Source organism: Perissodus microlepis, chromosome 23 (assembly GCF_051167445.1).
Source record: "Perissodus microlepis isolate ML-2025 ecotype Zambia chromosome 23, ASM5116744v1, whole genome shotgun sequence".
Classification (NCBI taxonomy): domain Eukaryota; kingdom Metazoa; phylum Chordata; class Actinopteri; order Cichliformes; family Cichlidae; genus Perissodus; species Perissodus microlepis.
The window spans coordinates 33,292,771-33,311,359 of NC_140482.1; the positions used below are offsets into that span (position 1 = coordinate 33,292,771).

The 18,589-nt window shown below is 43.6% G+C and overlaps 1 protein-coding gene across 2 annotated transcripts; it reads left to right on the forward strand.

Annotated features, from left to right (window-relative positions):
* The first annotated feature begins 4,452 nt into the window (after window positions 1-4,452).
* palm1a (paralemmin 1a) lies at window positions 4,453-14,343 on the forward strand. Of its 2 annotated transcripts, XM_084922450.1 has the most exons (10): window positions 4,454-4,569; window positions 6,827-6,872; window positions 7,170-7,250; window positions 9,602-9,726; window positions 9,821-9,884; window positions 10,224-10,245; window positions 10,314-10,382; window positions 10,508-10,582; window positions 12,587-12,718; window positions 13,439-14,343. In XM_084922450.1, exons 1-10 carry the CDS (start codon window positions 4,514-4,516, stop codon window positions 13,975-13,977), a joined length of 1,209 nt encoding a protein of 402 aa, XP_084778576.1. In that variant the 5' UTR covers window positions 4,454-4,513; the 3' UTR covers window positions 13,978-14,343. The 2 variants fall into 2 exon arrangements, with proteins under 2 accessions (XP_084778575.1, XP_084778576.1); XM_084922449.1 differs by lacking the exon at window positions 12,587-12,718 and having other exon boundaries at window positions 4,453-4,569.
* The last annotated feature ends 4,246 nt before the right edge of the window (window positions 14,344-18,589 follow it).

Below are 18,589 nucleotides of genomic sequence, written 5' to 3' on the forward strand. Positions count from 1 at the left end.
TATGCAGTGTTTTATTGTGAAAACCAGTGAAATTGATCTGAGTTTAAATCAATCACTGCTGACATTAAACTCAATTAAACTTAAGCTTTCTGTTAAAGAGCAAGGTCTCGTAAAAGTTTGATTGTGTGCCAGTGAGTTCCACTCTGAAGTCATGGTCATTCCTTTATATTCACTTCAGTTTTATTCATTTAGCACCGTTGACTGTAGAAAACTTGTAGAACTATGAGATGATAAGTTGTGTCTTTTTCATAATAGTGATGTGGTTGTATTTAACGAGTCACTGTAAACCCATCAGCAGATGGACCGGAGCAGCCGGGCTACGAAAAAAGTGTAGGGAGGCGTGTTAACAGTCATGTCCAGTGGGTGAATGATGCTGATGCTCTACCTCAAGTCACAACCGCGCAGACTCGGGCTCCAAAAGTGCAACATGGCAGCTTCTTCAAGCAGGCTTCATTTTTGTACAATGGGAGGAAGTGCAGCCAGGTTCGCCATCTTTTCTATAGTCATTGATTAGCACCAATACACAGCTTCAAGCTGCTAAGAGGAACGATTGCACGATATCAACACCTGGCAAAAGTGGGGATGAGGAAGTCCCTTTTAACAGGAAAAGAGGCCCAAGAAGGGGAGCACAGAGATGAGGAGAAAAAGAGAGAAGACAAATTTAAAGATGCATCAGTGAGGATGGAGGAGAGGCAGCGAGTGCAAAAACAGGAAGTTGTTAGAAAGAAAGAAAGCAGTCCTGCATATTTGTTTAATATGCGCATAGAAAGACCTATCCTGGTCAGAAACAGCTCCACGAGTCCTCACAGGCATCATCTTTCTAAGATTTGTAGGGCCAAATATGATAAGCTTAGTTTTATCTGAGACCACTGGAAAAAGGTGGGCGTGGAGCTTTTGTATTTCTTATTTTATTATTTAAGAATGGTGAAAAAGTTTGGGTTTTTTTTAGCGTTCCTAATCCTATTTTGTAGAAATGAGAGGTGATCCAGGTCTTTAAGGCACTCGTGCAGTGTGATTTGTGTCCTCACAAACTGATCAACCCCAACACACAGGCTGATTTCAAGTCAGATTAATTCACAGCACATTTAAAAACAGCTGTTTGATCAAAGTGCTGCAGAGCAGAGAAAATAATAAAGAGGTGAGGTAGGGAGGCACCTGCCCTGCAGACTTACACAATACAAGTTTAAAATCTGTGTAGTGAGTGATTGACCTGAGCAAATATGGCTAAAATAGTCTAGTCGGGATGAAAAGATGGGAGGATGACCCTCAGATGCCTTCACCTGCTCTAACAACAGCAGAGTGATCACTCACAGAGGCTTTAATACAGGGACATCAAATTCATTGTAACTCATGGGCCACGTACAAGCTACGTTGATCCTAATGGGGCCAGACCATTTATCACATGATAAATGTGTAAAATTACAGAAGTAGTTCTGGCGATTCACTGCCCACACTGTCCTGTAATTATAAAATATAATGTTCTCAAAGAAAATGTCTTTTTTTCTGTGAAAAGTGAAAAAAGGACATTTCCCCCATTTAATTGTTTATCTGTGACTTAATTACTTTGATGCTGTTTGAATGAGGCGGGCTCTTTATTAACAGGAAAACCTGTAAAACTAAGTTGAAAGTTCACAATCTGCGCACGGTCACAGTGTTGGAGCAGAGCTGCTTCCCACTGGTGACGTGGTGATATCAGCTGACTATCAGCCTTTATCAATCGTTCAACAGGAACAAAAACATGATACAACGTGATATAAAACAGGATGTGAGCACACCAATCCTAGCAGGGCCAGAACAAACCTGCAGAACCAATGAAGAAAAAGGAGGTTAAAAGAAATGACAACATGACAGAAGCTCAACGGTGATAGTCAAATGAGAGTCCTCCACAAAACCGCTGATTTTTCTCTTCAAGTTATTAGCAGAAAAAAGTTCTGCATGCAGAGTGGTACTGGGGGAGGCAAGGTGGCTTTAACATTACCGTGAAATTCCAACAGATTGGAAGGAAGCAGCATTCAGGACGGAGCCTGAGAAGAGTACAACAGGAAACACGTGCTAATAAAAAGCCAGAGAGGCCAACAACGGCTACTGATGATTATTAGGGGCTCGCTTATATTCAGAGATGGGCAGTAACGCGTTACTTGTAAATTTTTTCAGGTAACGAGTAAAGTAAGGGATTACTATTGCAAAAACGGTAATTAGATTACCGTTACTTTCCCGTAGGAACGCTGCGTTACTGCGTTACTAAAACCGTGAATTTTTTGCGAGAATGTCTCATGACAGTGACGTAAGCAAGTGCGACATTCGTGACAACAGCTGTGTGCAGATCAACAATGGATAATATATCAGAGTATAAGCGTGCAGCGTTTAAAGCGTGGAAGTACTGACCTTACTTTGAGTTTGATTCCATAAAAAGTGACAAAAACATTAGCATCCGTTGTGCGTGGGAAGAAAACTTCTTTTTACACCGAAAAAACCCCTAAACAAGCTCCGAGAGGTAATGGGAAATTCACAGAGAAACTCGCGGATTCTTCCACTGACCGCTGCGGCACACCTGCACCAGAGCACACCTCCGCCTACCCCACTCCTGCTTTACAGGTGAAAATAGAGCAACAGGACCGCTAGTCTTTGATTTTATTTATTTTCTGCTGTGTTTTACTTGTATCTATTTGAAAGACTGAGTGTAAACACAAAAAATATTTTATTTTATGTGCTGGAATGTGCAGAAAATAGGTTTAAATGTTAAACTAATTTCTTCAAGTCAGAGAATGGTGCATATAATTTAATTTTTGCTTGATGCATAAAGTTAAAAGATTAAAACTGATAAAACAAGTTAAAAAAAAGAGACTTTTCCATTTGATTACATTTTGTATGATGGATTATGCAGAAAAAGTAGAATTGGGCTGAAAGATCTATCGCTTTATCCCTATTCAGGTTGTAAATCGTGTTTTTAAAAAGTAACTAAGTAACTAAGTAATTACTTTTGAAAATAAGTAATCAGTAAAGTAACGGGATTACTTTTTTGGGGAAGTAATCAGTAATTAGTTACTGATTACTTTTTTCAAGTAACTTGACCAACACTGCTTATATTACAACACATTAAAACACAACCTGTATGCTCATATTGATGTAGTGCCCCCTGGTGGCCTGGTTGGTCGTGGTGCGTCAGAAGTTCTGCAGGGAACACCGTCCAGAGGTTTTCGTGAACTTTCCTACCATGCGTGAAACTTCTGCTTCCATCAGAGACGCCCTCAGATCTGATCAAGTGAAACCAAACCATTGTTTCCACTCACATTCTACCTCCTCTTCTCAGAATAAAACCTTCTGCAGCCTCAGCTGTCTCCAGCACCTGTCAGACTTCCCTCAGACTGACCTGAGCAATCTTCCAGCTCTGCCTGAACCTCCACTCCTCACACTGAAGTGATGAGAGTAGTAAAACTGTCAGTACAGTAAGAAGCGTGGTCTGCAGGAAGTCAACGATTAAAAAAAAAAAAACTCTTTCTAACCACCACTAGGTGTTGCTGCAGGATTATTGCTTCACCTTCCGTGTTAAATGAAAAGAAAATGAGACAAACTGTCCTCGGGATAAATGTCTGTCTTTAAACTGTACCAAAAACAAAACTTTCACATATTCAAAATGAAGCGCCTCATCCTGGCGCTTCACTGAAACACAGAGTTTAAAAAGCACTCCAACTACACTGAGAGTAACTAAAGTATGAGTACTTACTGGTACTGGATGATAATTCTGGATTCATTCGTGTGTTTATCACTTTCATGATGTGAATCACTTGCAGGAAGCTTCATGAAACTTAAGCGCATGAAAAATTGATTCACATGTACAATAAATGATATGAAGGACGAGGAGCAAACATGGAGAGTGCAGAAGGAAGTACTCGTGTGAAGCAGAAGGCTTTGTTACCGAGTCTCATCCCGGTCTGACGTCCCAGTCTGTCCCCGTGACAGCTGCAGTAATAAAAATAATAAGTCATCATGGAGACCAGGAGCTCCACATCTGCATCCCATCCACCTCATAGCTCTTAAAATCGATCCTCCATCCATCAGTCAATCGATCAATAACAGCCTCTTGATGCATGCTCAGTCATCCAGGTAAGGTTCCCAAAAGGTTGATTCTGTCTGGCTAGTTTCAGTCATGTGCAGAAGAACAGTTTATAAGGTTGGAGACCTGCTGTAAGCTGAGACTGCATAAGTCACCTGGATGATGACGAAACCTATCTCCCACTGAAAACGTCCAGATGAACAGAATCAACCTTTTGGGAATCAATAACAGCGTTTTTGCATGTTGGACTGATTTCAAAGTAAAAGTCTTCCTCACTCTGATCTCTTGATTATGAATCTGCAAGCACACTTTCAACTGTGACGTCAAAATCTGACCAAAAAAGGTTCAACATTCAAAACTTCTCCTACCCTTTTCTCCTTTCCTACCCTCCTCTCCTTTCCTCCCCCCTCCCTCCTGTCCTCCGTCCTCCCCGGTGGGCGGGTTTGTTTGCTCTCTCGGATGTGGATCAGATGTTTGATTTTGCTGCGGACTGATCTGCCGTCGGACATGGAGGAGTGAGTACACTTTATTTCTTCTCTCTCTTCTTTCTTTCCCTTCTTCTTTTTTCTTCTTCTGGTTGTTTTTCTGTGTTTGTGACGTATCTGAGACTCGTGTCGTCATTGTGCGGCATCAGGGCGCTGAGTCAGGACCGAGGGGTGGGTGGGGGGCTAACTGCACCAAACTGGAGACTTTGGGGGGTAGGGGTGTCCGAGTCACCGCAGCGGCAGGTGATGGGTTAAAGGGCGTGCGGACCCGCGGAGTGATCAAACCTCTCTGTGCTCTACTTTCCCCTGCGGAAGCAGCATCAGCTCTGATCAATAAGCAGCACGAGCGTCTATGATTACATATTGATCAGTTTCTGTGTTCCTCATTTGAGCTCAGTCACTTCTGTAAAGTTGGACGTGTGAGGAGAGGGTGACTTCCGGCGGGGTTCTTCACAATATAAGGTTTAAGCCCCAGTCCGATTGGTTCAGTTTTCTAAATTCAGCAAGGCAGGCTCTTTAATGATGTCACGATGTCACTTACAGAATTACAAGAATTACCACAAAGTGTGAATTTTCAGAAACTTCAGCATAAAACTTGCACTGACACACCTGCATAAAGTCTCACTCACTATGGAGTTACCATACACCTGCAGAAACGCACCTGATGGATAATTTCCACAGGAAGAGTCACACCTGGGAGCAGATCCAGGAGTCAGATGGTGCTGAGATGAGTTCTGATGTTTCTGTAGTCAGGTTTTAGGTTCATCAGATAATCAGATTTTACCTGATGCAGGTAAACAGAAAGCTGTAGGTAAATCATTGGTTTCTTACCACTTTGTGTTTTGGGAATTTTTTATCTGTATTATTTTCCATCATGTTCTGCAGAAATCTGTTTTCTTTGTGACTTCTTCATTATTTCCCCCTGCCTTCCTCACAGCCACTTATAAACCCAGACTTCAGAAAAGACTGCCAATCAGAATCTGGGAGCTGGTTGAGTTTCATCCCAGCAGCTGTTTTATTTTGAAGTGCACTTCCTGTGTGCTTGTTTGGTGTGCCTGTGGGATTGATGGAGCTGCTGCAGCCTGGTGGAGGCTCAGAGGCAGTAGTAGGATGTGGTGTCTGGACAAGGACACAGCCCAGAGCAGAACCACATGTTAGTGCCAAATGTGGGACTAATAAAGGTTTATCTGATCTTATCTCTTATCTTTACTTTATAAGGCTAAGCTGAGAGTACTTTTACTCTAACATGTAACTGAGTATTTGTACTCTTCTGTTTTTACTGCAAGTACTTCATCACTGCAGTGCATGGACTTCCTGTCTGCCTCTAATGCGGCGTTTCAATTAAAAGTCACACACCTGCTGACTGACCGGAACCCTTTCCTCTCAGACGGAACGCAAACTGATCAATAATTAATATCATCCAATCATCAGTCTGAGCTCCCGTCCCATTACCTGCCATGCCCCTCTCTATAATACATCTCACTGCTGCTGAGCAGGCATGGACAAAAAACCAGAAAGAGCCTGAGCTTCAGTTTGAGCCTTTAAAGCACCTCCTCCTCGTCAGGGCGCTGTGTCTGAACTGGTTCCCAGTGGGCCGGGTTCTAGCTGCTGGTGTTGTCGGTCCTTGCAGTGGACTGTGGTCTCCATGGAGACCTTAAAGTGAAGCTTTGTTTGAGGTGTCTGAGAGGAAAAGTTTAAAGTGTAAAGCATACTGTGTGTCCTCCAGAGAGGAGAGCTGGATTGAGCTGACCTCTGAACCCAGTGACCTCTATCCTGATGAGTTCATGGTCTCAGCCTCCAGTCGAAGTCTCACTGAATAAAACATGAAGTCTACTTTGGGTGCGATGCTCCCATTAGACTCAGGGACACGTCTGCGTCTGGCTGCTCCTTGTTTGGTGAACTCTGGTTTCCTGAAGCTAGACCAACCACCAGCAGCTCCGTCAGCACAGACCGCCTTCAGCCTCGCACTGCCTTCAGCCTCGCACTGCCTTCAGCTCCAGCAAACTGAAGAGAGGGCAGCCATCTTTACAGCCAATAACTGATGACTCACCGCTGTTGAGCGCTTGTTAGCTGATTGCTTCAAGACTCTGCTGGAGTGTGTGTGTGTGTGTGTGTGTGCGTGCATGTGTATGTGTGAGATAGCTAGTCAGTGTATGAATGAGTGTGTGAGGCTAAAGTGTAAACAGAGCTGTGCATCGAGCATCTATGTATTAAGCGGAACAAGGAAACGTACGATTCAGTGATGTCACAGTGACATCATTAACCTGTCTGTCTGTCTCTCCCTCAGGGTGAGCGAGGTTCTCTATCAGCAGGATCGACTGCAGCTCATTGTGGTGAGTTTACTTACAGTCAGTGAATGCAGCATCTCACACACCTAGTATCAATGATTCAGATGTGTGTGTGAGACCCCCCCCCCCCCAGTAAGTTTTATTGCTCGAAGTTATCAATGTTGACTTTGAATTTTAAACTTTATTTAAACAAACACACTTTTATTTTATTTCAAAATAAAAGCCCACACTAAGAGAGTGCAGTCAGTAATCAGATTACCTCAGTGGATTACTTCAGAGCAGAAGTGTGATTGGATTATTGATCCCAATCAGCAGCTGGTTCTGTTTTCCATAATGCTGCAGGAGAAAAGGAAGTGGCAGACAGAGATCGAGAACAAGAAGCGTCAGTTGGAGGACGACAGGAGGGCGCTACAGCACCTGAAGGTGAGCCCACCACTTCCTGTTTCCTGTTTTCTGTTTAAAGGTCAGGTGCACTCAGAGGTGAGCAAGATGCTGAAGCCTTTGTACCGATCCAGATCGGATCCAGGCCTGATCCAGGTTTGATCTGGGTCTGATCCAGGCCTGATTATGGCAGGGGCGTGGTCTCTGGCTCCGCTGCAGTGGAGGGGTGTTGCAGTGCACTCAAGGGGCTGTGCCATGAAGTCTGATGGGCAGGTGGAGATGATTGTGTTAACGCGGTTTCCCTCCCTCCCTCAGGTCCCACGCCGGGACCTGAGACGAGTCGGTGTGGAGTTGGCTACAAAGCTGACATTGATGCCAAACCACAAAGAAATATTTTTGTGCACTAAATAAACAAAACCAAAACCTGAATGCTCTGTGGGGTCCAGCTCTTTCACACTGTTTTTATTCATGTCCTTCTTTCAGATGGTCAGTGGTCATTTCCTGTTTTATTCTGATAGGCGGCTCTCTGTTGTGTTCTCTTTTGCGTTCCTACTTCCTGTCTGCTGATGATGTCCTTGCACTGTTCCTGGGTCTGCACACTTTTCGCAGTCCTGGTTATTCTAGACTTTGTTTTGCACATTTTTGTAAAATTTGTAATATTCAACACTATTCAGAGCTGGTCTTCCAGAGAAGAACTGTGCACTTTTATGGGATAAATCAGCCTGTATTCCTGGAAACACAATGCTGTTTTAAATTGCTTCTTATTATCAAAGCCGCAGCACCATCCGTCCCTCCAACATGATGTTCAGGAGTCTAAAATAAGTTGAGATCACAGAGTCATAATGGAAACCCTCAGGACCATCGCTGATCTTCTGCTTCAAAGAGACTCAGAAACAGAAACCTGTCGTTCAGATGTTGTATATTCCAGACTGAAGTGCTCTGGAAAATTTATTTCTGCCAGTAAATTCTCTCATCTATTATTGATCTTTGATATGAGATCATATTTCATTAATGACTTTATCAGTTTGTCTTTCACCAGAAAAAAATAAAGAGTAACTCTCTCTGGCTCCTACTCCTGCTGGCTCACTGTGTGTCGAGTCATTCAGGTATTCAGAGATTCAAGAGGCACAAACTGAGAACAGCTGCAAGGTAAAAATATCTGAGATCAGCCAAACAGCACGCAGGTAGGACAGAACTGCCAGGGCCATGTGAAATAGCAGCTGTTTTCCTGATGAGGAGGAGGCCGCGAGTTCAGAGAGCCCGAGCTCATCCAGATAGTTTTATTCAACTAAAAGGATCCATTCATGCTTCACGCGTTTATTAAAGGGACACTCAGACGTCCTCCTGATGGACGTTGGTCCATGAGCTCCCATTGCTGTCTGTGCACGCCTGCTTTCGATCATTAGATACTAAAATGATTTTATTCAATTTTCACTGTTTTCTCCTTTGAGGACATGATGCTGATGCTCTCCAATTTGTAGTGTTGTGTAGCCGAAACATCAAAACAATAAATGGATAAAGATTTCTTTCTGCCAGCATGTGTGGGAAACAAGCAGCTTTTTAAAGTGCTGATTAAAATTGTTGAGAGTTTGAAAGACGACCCGGCGAGAACAAATCCCACTCAGACTCGTGCAGCTGAGTGTCTCCTGCTGTCAGCTGCAAGGGTTTAATGAGACGCTCAGAATGAGACCAGAGTTTAGGTTATATGTAAAAAGCTCTGATGAACCTGCTGGTTTAGTTTTAACCGTGCATGGGGATTTTTTTGCAGACTGTGAAGTCTGATGTCCAGGTTTCCTTCTTCGTGCTGCTCTGATCTTCGTCTTGCTGGCTGATTTGTTTAGTCTGGAGCTGCTCAGCCTTTCTGACACTTTTTAAGGTTGAAGCTTTCTATTCCCGAGGCTGACAGATGCTTTGAACCCTCTGATCTGCTTTGATTATTCTCTTCATACTCTGTGGATGACGACACATCTTCCTGCTGGGGAGTCTTCCTCACTTAGCTGGAAGCTGTGAAGAAGGACAGGATCCCCAGGTGTCTCCTGTGGACTTTCAGGCTTTTATGTTAATTGTTTTCTGAGTGGATCAGAGTGCCAGTCTGTCCTCTCCTGATGATCTGTCAGCTGTTTGCAGTCAGAGGACTTCCTGTCTCACTCACAGCTTCCAATCGAACAGCTGGACTCACCTGCACACCTTCGACTTGCCTCCTTTTTAAAGAAATGATGAAGGAATGACGACGGCTTCGGTGGTGGGCTTCATAGTGAGCAGATCATGAGTGAACTTTAAGCACATGTTTCTGCAGCTCTTTTTTTCATAAACTTTCATGAACAAATATGAATTTGATACGTGCCTCCTCACGTGTTAGAAGGAAGCTGTCATCTGTGTGACCTGTGTTTCAGTCAAAGGCTCTGAGGGACCGCTGGCTGCTGGAGGGAGCATCTGCTGGACCCGAGCAGAACGAAGTCCGTAGACAGCTGGAGCAGGACGAGGCCCGGACTCGGAGCCTGGAGGAGACCATCGACAGGTCTGAGCCGCCGAGCCCGAACATCCAGGAAAGGTGGCCTTATTCACTGTGGGATTAAAACCATCAACTGTGTGTGTGTGTGTGTGTGCTGTAGGCTGCAGCAGGAACTTGTCGGCCTTGAGACTGGATCTGTCTGTCAGACCATAACCAACATTAAGGTGAGTGTACACGCGCGTACACACACACACACACACACACACACACACACACACACACACACACACACACACACACACACACACGTTTTCTAATATCACTTTTTTTCCTTTCTAAAATCAGCTTTTCTGCTGTCCTCATAGGGTTAATAGATCATTTGAACCAAATTTGGTTGGATTACATGGGTGAGGATGTTGGGAGGGGGGTTCGCTGGCAGGACTGGCTTACTTTGGAGGTTTTTTCATGTTTCTGTTTCCCGTTTCCTTCTACTTATTGATGGAGGATTCCTGTTAAGACTCTTATTGTGAAGATAAACTTCCTTTCTCTGTTTGTGCCTCCAGGTGTCATCAAGACCAGCTTCAGGTAAATTTCTAAATTTCTCTGTCTGTTTTTATTCGTGAAGCCTTTGTCTCATGTTTGTCTCTGATCAGCTGTAGAGGTCAAAGATCACGAAAGGCATCAGCAGGACAGGGCTCCACTGGCAACTCAGGGGATCCAAGGTGAGACTGTGCTATAACTGTAATCAGATCTCAGTAATCAGATTACAGTGATGGTGGAGGTAAGTTGTTGTGATAACCTCACTGTTAGTTCTTTCTCTGCTCTGTCTTTGTGCCTGGCCCACAAGCCCCTGCAGAGGTCAAAGTCAACAAAAGTCCTCGACTGAACAAACCCAGAGAGGTGACCGAGGAGATGAAGAAAGGTGAGTCAGAAGTGACCACACCCACTCTGCACCGACCTGACGGGGGTCGTCTTAAACTGGTGAACTGAGCTAGTTTTCCTCAGGTGGGACATGAAGCTCACCTGGAAGTCACCAAGTCAGGAAATAGATCCAGAATATTTCCATGGCTAAAGATTAGCTCACTGAGAGGAGGAGATGGCCATAGGCCCTATGGCTGAGAGCAGCCGGAGGGTTGACGCAGGTCTTCCCCTGCTTTCCTGTCTTTCTTTGATGCACTGTCTAATAAAGCCAGTAAAAGAATAAAGTACAGATGAGATCAGCCATGTTGTTTCCTGACTTTAAGAGTTTGCGTTTGGTTCTCCGTGATGAGGTTCGAAGAATCAGTAAAATATGATTAATCACAGCTTTCAGTGATTTTAATGAGTCTGTTATCATTCACCCTGCAAATGTGTAAGGTCAGAGGTCATAGAGTGTAGACACGTGGGAGGAGAGGGGACATCGACCTTAATGTGTCTCTAACAGCTGTCTTACTGTCTCTATCTGTAAGTCCGTTTTAGGGTCACGTTAACAGTGAATTTGTGTGTTGGCTGGTGTGATGGGTGTGTGTGTGTTATTGTGTTGTTTCCCTCATAGTGTAGGATCTGTGGGAGGCTATTGAAATGAATCATGGGCTAAATGAATGTATGAAGCTGTGGGAGTTTCCTGACACTTTGCTGATATTTAAGGCTGAACAGAAACAGGTCTGAATCTACCCCTGGCATGACTGCAGGGGTTTCCACAGGAGATGTGAAGGTATTTGGAAAAAGACGATGTCGGAGCCAGAGTGTGACCGCTGTGTCAGCACTCAGTCCATCCTGAAGGTCGAGTCCTCACAGCAACTGTCAACATGCACATGTTAAGTGAAGCTTGAAGCGTGTTAGATTAGGAACATCAGTAGAGCTTTCACATTCTTTCCCTTCACTTTAATAAATACATGCAGCCTCACTCAACATGCAGAGAGAAAATCAGAGTGATGCACATGTACTCAAACAACGCAGCAACAGAGGAGGCAGACTCTGACCGTACGAACGTCAGCAACTCGGCTGCTGGTCACAGATTTCAAGTGTCAGGAATAAACTCTCGCAATAACCTGAGCTGCATCCAAGCTCCTCTTCCTCCACAGTGTCCCTCAACATCTGATGGAAAACGTCTCCATGTACACTTATGGACAAAAGTCCTGAGTTACACCTGTTAATCTGTGAATCAGTGCCACAGGTGTATTAATCCAGCACCTGTGACCTGCCTTTATCTGTATGAGAGACAGAGTTTGAAAAGCTCAGCAATTCCAATGTGGTGCTAACAGGACGCCACTGTTACAAAAGTCAGTTCAGGAGAATTCTTCCATCCGCCTAACCATCTTTTCTCCCATTTATCAATCCATCCATCCATCCATCCATCCATCCATCCATCCATCCATCATCCATTCATCCATCTATTCTCCCATTTATCCATCTGTTCATCCATTCATTCATCCATCCATCCCTGGCATTAACATCAGCAGACACTGTGCACCAGGAGCTTCATGGCTGAGCAGCTCCTCTCAGGGTAATGTGTGGGTGCTGGTGTCCATTTAGTGTATCTGATCCTTGGGACTTATCTGAGTTGTGGTTGTTTGCAGCTGAAATGCTTTGGTAGTTCAGTTATTTGAGGCAGCAGGAGAGGATATACACACTGTACCAAAGTCAGTCTGGATGATGCGAGCAGAGCCTCACATATTCCTTCTGGTCATCAGACCCTTCTTTGTTCTGCATGGTTATGTCATGTCGCACTAATAGAGCTGTACCTTTGCTATTGGAAGGTTACCCTCACCTGGGGTGCTTGTTTATGACCTGCTGCTTTCTCTGTCCTGACTCTTCTCTTCTGTGATCTAACCTTCTGTCTGCTGCCTTCATCTTTAGATCCACAGCAGCTCATTGTGTCTGTTGTGTTGACCCTCTCTGACCCTGTGTAACCCCATGTGATCCCTTCTAACCCCTCCCAATCCAGCGATGTACTCGGTGGAGATTAAAGTAGAGCGGGACAGAGTGACGGGGGAAACCAGGGTTCTGTCCAGTAACACCAAACTTCCTGTTGACCTCTCTGACCAAGGGGTCAAAGTTTACGAAGATGAGCAGAAAGGTGATGTTAGCAAGTAAACAAGAAAAAATAAATAAAAACAAAGCCGGCTTTATGAGAAGGGACCTGCTGATGCAATAACTGACTCTCAAAGGGCTGATTTCAGCTCTGCTGTGCGCGCATTTATCTGAATCTCTTCACAAGCTCATGGACTGTAGATGATGAATCACTCATTCTTTTTTTCTTAAATTATTGAACTATTTGCCCTCACAGTCTTTGCTGAACACCTCCACATCTTCACTTCAGAAACTCTCAGCATCTCTGGGAGGACCTCTGAACTCCACTCATTACCTGCCAGATGTTCCACCAGGTATTTTCATAGCATTAGACACCTGCGTTACACACCTGTGACAGGCTGTTGTATCCTGAGAGTTTCAGATCTGAGGGTCATTCCTGCTGAGTTCCTGCAGTGGACATTTTATAGCACAGTGTGAGGAGCAGATCCATGTGTCTGGTTGTTGCAGCGCCTCCTTTTGGAGGTTTGCAGGTTTTCACAGCAGCAGTTTTCCTTCTCCTAAAGCCACAGCGGCCTCAGCCTGCCTGCATGATCAACACTCACCTGACAGTCAGGTGGTCACACCTCATCACTTTCAGCTCCAGCTGAAGGAAGCTGATGCACAGGTGTACTCTGTGACATCACTCAGTGAGTCTTTATTGGTCCTTCAGCTGGAGAGCATTCAGGTGTCGCACTCTGACCCTCACCTGTGTCTTCCTGTCTCCCAGTGGTCCATGAGCTGAATGGTGAGGATGTCCACCTGCTCAGCTCCTCTGAGGTTGAAGAGCTCATCCACAAAGCTGATGAGGCGTCGATGATGTCACAGACTGTCACCACTGTGACATCCCTCCCGACAGCAGAGGTTCGGGAGGAGTTGGGGCTGATGCGGTCCAAGTCGCCGCTACCTCAGGTTCCAGTGGAGATCACAGGGCTAGAGGCCAAAGTGGGTGGTGAGGCGAGCGTGGCTGAGGCGAGCACTGAGAACCCGGTTACCATGGTGTTCATGGGATACCAGAGCGTAGAGGATGAAGACGAGACCAAGAAGGTGCTGGGGCTGCAGGGCACGGTGAAGGCCGAGCTGGTGCACATTGATGACCCAAACGGGAAGACATCAGGGGGAGAAAAGGAGGCAGATCCACCTCTGCCCACCTCCAAGGCCCCACCAGCCTCCACTAAACCTCCAATGGCGATACCAGTGGCAAGCAATGGGGAGACGGCAGGGAAGGAGAAGGAGAAGAAGCCGTGTAAGTGCTGTAGCATCATGTGACCTGGTGACCTGTGGGGGGGTGCCGCCTTGAAACGTAGCACGCAAATACAAAAATAAAAAGGACTGAAAACTCCTCCCATTGCTCACAGCCCCCCCCCCCCCCCCCCCCCAACATCACTTCCTGTTTCTTCCTTCAGGTGTATAAAGCCTCTCTTTACTTTTTCTATTTTCTTGAAGCCTTTTTACTTTTTTACTCTGCACGTCTGTACTTACATGTTTCAGTGTTAGCATAGCCTCAGTGTTAGCCTCTGCCTTCGCTGTGCCAGGATGTTTGTAGCTCCTCCCCCTCCTTTCTGTGAATGTATTATTATATTTATTAGAAGCTGTCTGAGTTTTTAAAAGAAGAAATAAAATGAGCAGAAACTAGTCTGCTTTTGTGCCGCAGCCTAAATTCTTCACCTCCACCTTCTATATGGACCAACAAGTACCTCTCTATCCCTCAAGGGAAATGATTGTGTTCGAGCAGTAGGATAAAGACGGTTCAGTCTACAATAAATAAACACAGTAAAAGTGCCACGGGCACTGAAGGCTGTGTAAAATGTTACATACACAGCAGTGAAAACGAACAAAGACAATAAAAATTGGGAGAGTAAAAGATTGTGTAAATTATAGCATTAATTAATGTGTACACTATAAATCTGATAAACAGCTACATGAAGGTTTAATACAGAAATGCATGTTTGGAGTCTTATACCTGACAGGTCTGTTCACCTGTCCTTGAATGAGGTCTTATCCTGCAGACTCGTGCATGGCTGTGTGTGATCAGGTCAGTCTGAGAGGTTTTAATCCAGCGCTGCTCAAACCAATGATCTTTACAGGAAACAGATGAGAGCTCGAAGCTGCTGTCGTCTTTATTGAATAAAATTAAACGTTTTAATTGTTGATTGCTTCTTTGACCTCTGAAAGTTTGAAAAGCATTCGCTGATCTTCGTCTCTGTGGAAATCTTTTGAAGCGTGCTGCATTGAAAGTCTGACATAACCTCAGAGGATTCACTCACACTGGGCTCCATCAAACAGCACTCACAATCCCATCAGCTGTTTTTTGATCCACCCGCTGAGTCAGCGACGCTCGCCAAGAGGATCCAACTCTCACAGCTCAGTGACCGGACTGCCACACACACCCTCATACACGTCATTGCCAAGTGTAGCAGATTTCAAATGGTAGACTGTTTTATGACGACAAACAGGGACTGGTTGCAAAACTGGCTTTATTTTCTAAGCATTTTCACAGCAGCAGGTGTTTCTTAATCCCAATGTGGAGTCCATGCAACTTTGGCCCACAATATTTAAAAAACATAAAAATATCAAAACAATGGTTTCTCTCAACAGCCACTTCAAAATCAAGTGTAATAGCGGGGTAAAACTGAGACAAATATGAAGCAAAGTATACTTCAAAATAAACTACTGATAATCACTTATAATATTTAAATCCCCACGGAGATGGATCAATTACAAAACACATATTCATACAAAAGTAAATTTTCCCAACATGACTGAAAATACTATTTAACGTGCAGCCTTATATGACAAACTCATTATACACATAAAACACAATCTATACATGACTCTAACATTTAAGTCAAGTCAAGTAGAGTTTTATTGTCAACCCAACAATATAGACTCAAGTACACAGTGGGACAAAATAGCGTCCTCCTAGATCAAAGGTGCAAACTGTAAAAATAAACTGAAAAAAGTAAAATATACATATATACACAACTATACAGGAATAAGATAAACTAATAATAAGTACAACAGTGTTGTACTTGAATAGAAATAGAATAAAAACAGAAAAGAACGAGAATAAATTAGTACAATAGTACACAGACAGAGTCAAACAGTGCAATACAGCATAGTGCAAGTATTGGGAGTGAGAGGACAGTGTTATGTAGTCCAAGAAGTGTGTGGAGAAGAGAGTCCAGTGTGGAGGAGGGCAGTGTGGTCCTCAGGAGCCGGACTGCTTGGGGGGAAAAGCTATTTACATATGCCTAAAAGACAAAATGCAGCAGCAGACCTCTCTGTTTAGCACAAGTGAAAAACACATAAATAAGTGGTATAATGATAAAAGGCAGTTTCCATCACTTTGGTACTTTGGGGACTTTTAGCCCTAAGAACTAATACTTAGTAAAGCAAAATACACCGAACTTAAATTTATAATTTAGTACAGGGAGACAAGCTACAGAGAATGTGCCTTACCAGTGTGGAGTCCATGCGACTCTGGCTGGGAACCCACCACACATGCAACATGTTTCCTAGCAGTGTCCCACTGATTAACGTCCCACTACAACAGTGGAACCTTAGTATTACAAAAATTCCATTTAAGTAATAAAAAATAAAATATATACAATGCAGTTTGAAAAAAGTTCACTGTGACTATATCTCAGCTACACAAACACTTATTTGCACAATCTCATACACACACACACACGCACCCCTTAATACATCAAGTTAGTTTTTGCACAACCCACTTTCATTGTTGCACTTTTCTATTGCACTGCTGTGTCTGTATAGTTTCTGTCTTTGTTTAGTTTTTTTTTTTTTTTTTGCTCACTTGCACTTTATCTAGTCCTGTGTTGAGTGGCTGTTATATGTAGCACCATGGTCTTGGAAGAATGTTGTCTCCTTTCACTGTGTACTGTACCACTGCACATGGTGGGAATGACAATAAAGCCACTTGACCTGAGAAGTTCACACACAAGGATGGACCTTACATCCAGTTATGCCCTCATTCTTTCTTCAGACTCCTCACAGCTGATCATGATTTCAGCGATTCAATGTCTGATAGAGAAAGCTCTTGAAACAGGGTTAAAACCAGGTTCATATCTGCTGAGCAGCAGCTCCTACAGATCAGTATTGAAACATTATCAGATCATCAGCTTGTGTCTGAAATTCATCAGGTCGTCATGTTTCACACACAGAGTGTGGGTCTGTCTGACGTCCTGGGGATGACGACTCTGCTCTGATTGGATAGAAAGAAGTCTGTGAGGAAATGAGTCTCCTCATCAGATGATCTTTGAGCTCAGTGAACTCTTTCCTGGTGAGTTTATGGTCTCAGGACTAAATAAAACATGTTTGTTTTGGAGATAATGTTCCCATTAAGGTCAGAGAGGAGCAGGAAGCAGGAAGGATTAGGGCAGGGTTGAACAGTGATTGACACGTTGCTGCTTTTTCTGTTTTTATTTGATCTTTTGAGCATTTCTGGAGCTGAGTGGAAGATCGAGGGTTTGTCTTGGTGGGTCTGTGACTTCACGGAGGTTTTCCAGCAGAGTGCTGTGTTTGAGACTCTGAGGAAGATAAAAACAAGCTCAGATGGAGAACGGAGGGATTTATTTCACTCAGCAGCGTCTGCATGCTCTGCAGCCTCCTGCTGTTGTCTTAGTAACCTGCAGAATGAGGCTCAGTGTCGCCCACTGCAGGAGACAGTACCTGCTGACAGTGAAGCAGGTTGTGTTTTCACCCCGTTATTCCCTGATTAGTTCACAAGTGAAGTTTGACCCTGTTCATGCGGGCTGCACACACACACACACACACAAATATCAGAGACAATATATAGCAGCAACTGTGACTCTGGGTTTCTGTTATTTGAGGCCAAATAACAGAAATTAGTTTTTTAAAGATGCACTTTAAGAATGTGCAGGATGGGGTCAGACTTTATGGACCTACAGTCTCTGCAGTTTCACTGTATTTAGTCGAACGTGTGTGGCAGCCCAAGTGTCTGAATTGGTATTTTATTGTTATTGTGATGAACCGCTTAAACTAACTGATTAAACACTAATTTTCAGATAAAATGTCAACTACAAACTTGACTTTAAGGAAAGATTTAAAACCAAAAAAACTCACAAAAAACAAAGTAAAATAACTCCAAATTCCATGTGTTCACTGTGTGTGTGTGTTTCTGTTGGTCAGCAGCATTCCTGATAAATTCTGCTGCTCAGCAACACTGAAACACACACACGTTGGTTTTTGTGGCTGAGTGAGGTCCTGGGACACACTGCGTTGCCAGGACCGTTTTAAACTGGTCCATGTGAATGCAAACACACAAATACAGTTCCTGCACAATTAAAACTTTATTCTTTGAACTGTGCAGTCAGTAATCCCCGAGGGAGGATAAGGCTAATATTTCTCTACAGCTGATTTAACCATAACCTCACATGTATCTAGTATTCAGTTTTACTTTCCCTGAATACCTCTGCCTGCATTTATACTAGAGGTGGGAATCACCATACATCCCACGATACGATATTATCACAATACTTAACGCACGATACGATATTATTGCAATTTTTACATTTTTTTTGCGATATTCAGATTCTGTACATAAAGGTAAACTTTATCAATATTCATTTTATCTAATATCAAAGTCTCACACTCAGTCTTTCATTTCAGTCAGTTGTATTGTTGACAAACTGAACGGTTTGTATTACAGTCTAGTCCAACTTAACTGAACGCAACTATCTGGTACAATTATAGCTATTCTGAACTATGCAATTTATGAAAACTATGCAGCCCATTCAGCAACTGAAGAATTTGAAAGTAAATTAAAACAAAATATAATTTTACATTAAATAAAAAAGTTTTAAACTTAATTAAAATAAAACATGCCTAAATTAAAATA

What these genes read in the sequence shown, in the direction of transcription:
- palm1a (XM_084922450.1), top strand. Translation starts at nt 4,514, where the DNA reads ATGTGGATCAGATGTTTGATTTTGCTGCGGACTGATCTGCCGTCGGAC. An exon ending in CTGCCGTCGGACATGGAGGA is followed by an intron (nt 4,570 to 6,826) that starts GTGAGTACACTT and finishes TCTCTCCCTCAG; the next exon opens with GGTGAGCGAGGTTCTCTATC. An exon ending in GGCAACTCAGGGGATCCAAG is followed by an intron (nt 10,383 to 10,507) that starts GTGAGACTGTGC and finishes CTGGCCCACAAG; the next exon opens with CCCCTGCAGAGGTCAAAGTC.